The 4,242-nt window shown below is 52.5% G+C and overlaps 1 protein-coding gene across 1 annotated transcript; it reads left to right on the top strand.

Moving 5' to 3' along the window:
• The first annotated feature begins 362 nt into the window (after positions 1 to 362).
• RNF208 (ring finger protein 208) lies at positions 363 to 2,695 on the top strand. The gene has a single exon (XM_044661210.1). It carries the CDS (start codon positions 661 to 663, stop codon positions 1,414 to 1,416), a length of 756 nt encoding a protein of 251 aa, XP_044517145.1. The 5' UTR covers positions 363 to 660; the 3' UTR covers positions 1,417 to 2,695.
• Positions 2,696 to 4,242: the final 1,547 nt, after the last annotated feature.

Genomic DNA, 4,242 nt, shown 5'->3' with positions numbered 1-4,242 from the left:
ACACCTGGGCTGGAGCGGGGAGGGGTCCTTAGGTTTCTGCTTCTGGTCCTGGATCGGGGTTGGGAGTCAAGAGGTCAGGTACCCAGGTTTTGGGATGGGGGTGGTTCAGGAGTTAGGTATTTCGTTGTAGGGTCAAGTCTCCTTCAGCTTGGTGACCTCCTTTGCCCTTTGATCCAGTTTTCAGTTTCTTTCCTCTTCTATGCCCAAGAGCCCTAGAGCAGGCTGATGCCCCTTGACTGGTGGGAGGGTAGGGTAACCAGCCCCCCTGGTAAACCCCGCCCTGGAGCCATGGCAGCCACACAGTGCCTGGGTGTCCAGCTGTCTGGCTTCAGGGACCACTGACTCAGGCCAGAGAGGAAGCCTCCTGCTTAGCTCCTTGGACAAAAGGCAGGGGCCCTGGGGGAGGCACCTATTCCTTGGAGATCCCCTACCCATACTCCTCCTGTCACTTCTCCTGAGACTTGCCCTGGGAAGAAACTGGGGCTCCTGGGGGGGTCTCCCCCCCAGATCTGTCCCCACACATTCTCACCGGTCGCCCCTGGGAGACAGGGGGGCGGCCGGGGACTCCAAACTTGGCAGTGCCAGGATGTCATTCCCAATGCTGGGTCCCCACTGGCACCCCCAGCCCAGGGCCCTACCGGCCTAAGTGCCACTTGCCGGATGCCGGCGCCCCCTGGGCCCGAGGCGAGCGGCTGGCCCGGCCTCCTCATGTCCTGCCTGAAGGGCCCACAGGTCATCCTCAAGATGGAGACCATGAAGATTGTCCATCCTGAGAAGTTTCCAGAGCTCCAGGCGGGTGCCCCCCGCTATACACCCACTCCCAGGCCCGCTCCGGCCTTGGCCCCCAAGAGGGCCTGGCCTTCTGACACCGAGATCATTGTCAATCAGGCCTGTGGTGGGGATGTACCTGCTCTGGAAGGGGTACCTCGCACCCCACCTCCACCCAGGAGGCCCCGGAAGAGCAGTGCTGAGCTGGGCTTCCCCCGTGTGGCTCCTGGTGACGAGGTCATCGTGAACCAATATGTGTTACGGCCTGGCCCAGCCGGGGAGCCGCTGGAATGCCCAACCTGTGGGCATACATACAACCTGACCCAGCGGCGTCCGCGTGTGCTCTCCTGTCTACATTCTGTGTGTGAGCAGTGTCTGCAGATCCTGTATGAGTCCTGCCCCAAGTACAAGTTCATCTCCTGCCCTACTTGCCGCAGGGAGACTGTGCTCTTCACTGACTATGGGCTGGCTGCCCTGGCTGTCAATACATCCATCTTGAGTCGCCTGCCGCCGGAGGCACTGACTGCCCCCCCTGGCCAGTGGGGTGGTGAGGCTGAGGGCAGCTGCTACCAGACCTTCCGCCAGTACTGTGGGGCTGCCTGCACCTGCCACGTCCGGAACCCACTGTCCTCCTGCGCCATCATGTAGTGCCCTCCCTGCCCCTCTACCTGCCGCTCCCTCATCCCCTAGGACTTCTGCTCCCCCCAAATGCCAGGCACAGACCGATGCCAGGCTTCTGGAGCATCCCAGAGGACTCAGCAGAAAGGGACTGCAACCCATGTTTCCTGTATTCATCTGTCCTGGGACCTTCACTTCCTCTCACGTTCCTGGATGTTTGCTTATCCTCTGAAGCTGCTTCTCCTAGAAGAGGGGCCACACTGGGCCTTTTGTGCCCCCACCCCACCCCGCCCCACTGCTTCCCATTCCTCACCCCTTCAAGGAGGGGTCTGCAGCCAGTTTTGCCATTAAAACTCTTTGCCAAAGTTGCCATTTCAATTGCTAACTGGAACCATCTTCAACAGCACAACCTTCCTCCCCAGGTGGACTTGATCCCCGACCCGTCCCCCCCACAGCAGAGTAGTCACGGGGGAGAGGGTCACTGCCCAGCCCAGAGCCCCTTCATTTTGACAGGCTGGTGTCCTCCCCAGGAACCCTTTTGCCCAGGGCTGGGTCCCAGGGTCTCCCTTCCAGCAATGCCGATGCGGTCCCTGGAGTCTCAGGTCAGCATGCAGCCAGGCTCCATTTGTGTGCTGGGCTAAATTGGGCCTCTTGGGTGAACTGAGAGATATGGACAGCAGAAACCAGAGGCCTCTCCATTCAGTTCCATGTCTGGGCTGGTTCCGTCAGCCAAGGATTATTTCCCAGTAGGGTGGGATGACCGATCGCAGCCTGGCTCTTTCCTGCCAGGGTGACCCGTCTTGGAACTCTGGATCTGCCACTGCTATGCTTGTACCCAGGGACCTACTGATCTCTTCTCTCTCCTGGGCCACGTGTGGTAAACCTTTTCATCTTGGTTCAGCCCAGACAGGTTCAGGGGCAAGAATAAGGACAATAACTTCTATTAAGGACAATTCATATTTCTATAGCACTTTACCGTTTACAAAGCGCTTTCCTCACAACAACCTTGTGAGGGTAGGCAATGCAAGTATTATCTCCATTTTACAGATGAGGAAACAGGCTCAGAGGTGACATGACTTGCCCAAGGGACTTGAACCCCAATCATCTAATTCTAAGTCTAGCACTCCTTCCACTACCCCTTGATGTCCCCTAGGAGCAGGCAGTCTGTAAGTTATTCCATTTAAGCTGCTCTGGGGCCCAATATTTGCTCTGATCAGGAATGCGTGCTCTGCAAACTCATCTGCTTCTCTGCTATTGTGTTTCTTTCCTTCTGCCCCAGAGTTTCCTAGTAAAGACTCCTTTTGAAAAATTCTAACCTTGTCAGTGCCTGAACTTGGGAGAAAAGGGTGGGAAGGTGGGGTGGAGTATTAGGTGGACTGTATGGGCTGTACCTATTCTATTCTAAGGCCAGTGGGAGCCCAAGGCCCCGAGGGAGAGGGGGGAAAACTAAGGGATTAGAGACCCACTTATTGGCTGTTGAATTTCAGGCTTTTTTTTTTGGCCTGAATTTCACCTCCCATCCATGGGCTAGGTCCTTCTTGCCCTGTGGCTACCTCTTGGGGGCAGGAACTGGGCCATAGGGAGAGGGAATTATGAGAGGCTTGGGCTGGTGAGGGAGGGAGACAGGGTAGGACCATATGGGGACAAAACAGTGGTATAATCTACAGGAAGCCGGACCATGAGCACTCTGGAGTGTGGAAATCCCGAGTACCCAGGCCTGGCTTTCACACACCTAATACAGACTCCCCTGAGGCTAATGCCAGTATGTTAAACAATTGGTTGAATCTCATGCCCTCTTAAGTGAAAAACATGGCATGAGAGTTTTAGGTGCAGCCAGAAGCCATAGAATTTCACTGTAGGAAGTGACTTTCGAGACCATTGAGGCTAGTCACCTACTTAATAATTCCCTTTGGTATCTTCTTGGGGTTGGCAGAGGTGTTATTCAGTATCTGCTTGAATGCTTTCAGTGATAGAGAAGAGAGCTTACATACCTAAAAAGTAGCCTATGTGGGACAGCTCTGATTTTTAGAAAATTGTTGTATTGATTTGTTGTTTTAAATCCTTAACTTTCTGTCTTAGTAACAACTCTAAGACAGAGGAGCAAGGGCTAGGAAAATGGGGTTAAATGACTGTCCAGATTCACACAGCTAGGAGTATATGAAGTAAAATTTGAACCCAGGACCTCCACACTCCAGGCCTGGCACTCAATCCACCTAGCTGCCCCTCTTATATTGATTTAAAAAAACAACAAAAAACCCTTATCTTCTGTCCTAGAATCCATACTAAGTATAGGTTCTAAGGCATAGCAGTAAGGGCTAGGCAGATGGGTTAACTGATTTGCTCAGGGTCAGCCAAGTATCTGAGGCCAGATTTGAATTTAGGACCTCTGGCTTTAGACCTGGTTGACAATCTACTGAGCCACCTAGCTGTTGTCACCTTAGGCCCCACCCCCATATTAATTTAAGATCTACCTCCCTAAAATATTTAGTTATTAGTTCTAGCTCTGACTTCTAGACAGCAACCATGACCCCAGGACTGGATGACTTTTTCTCTGGGCTTCAACTTTCTCCTATGAAAAATGAAGAAGTTGGTCTAGGATATGATATTAATGAAGTCCCTTTTAGTTTTTTTTTAAATAATAATTATCTTTTGTACATCACTAAAATTTCTCTAGTATCTTCTCCTCTCCCCTCCCAGAGGACCATCCCATGTAATAAATAATATTTTTAAAAGAAGTGAAAAAATTAGCAAGCCTAACTGTGTGACCCTGGGCAAGTCACTTGACCCCCATTACCTAGCCTTTACCACTCCTCTGCCTTGGAACCAATACACAGTACTCATTCTTAAGACAGAAGG

The sequence above is a fragment of the Gracilinanus agilis genome, chromosome 2 (genome assembly GCF_016433145.1).
Source record: "Gracilinanus agilis isolate LMUSP501 chromosome 2, AgileGrace, whole genome shotgun sequence".
Taxonomy (NCBI): domain Eukaryota; kingdom Metazoa; phylum Chordata; class Mammalia; order Didelphimorphia; family Didelphidae; genus Gracilinanus; species Gracilinanus agilis.
Note: the sequence above shows the minus strand (reverse complement) of the source record. Positions and strands in the feature narration are given on the sequence as shown.

Excerpts from the sequence above, each read along its gene's own strand:
- RNF208 (XM_044661210.1), top strand. The coding sequence starts at position 661 with ATGCCGGCGCCCCCTGGGCCCGAGGCGAGCGGCTGGCCCGGCCTCCTC.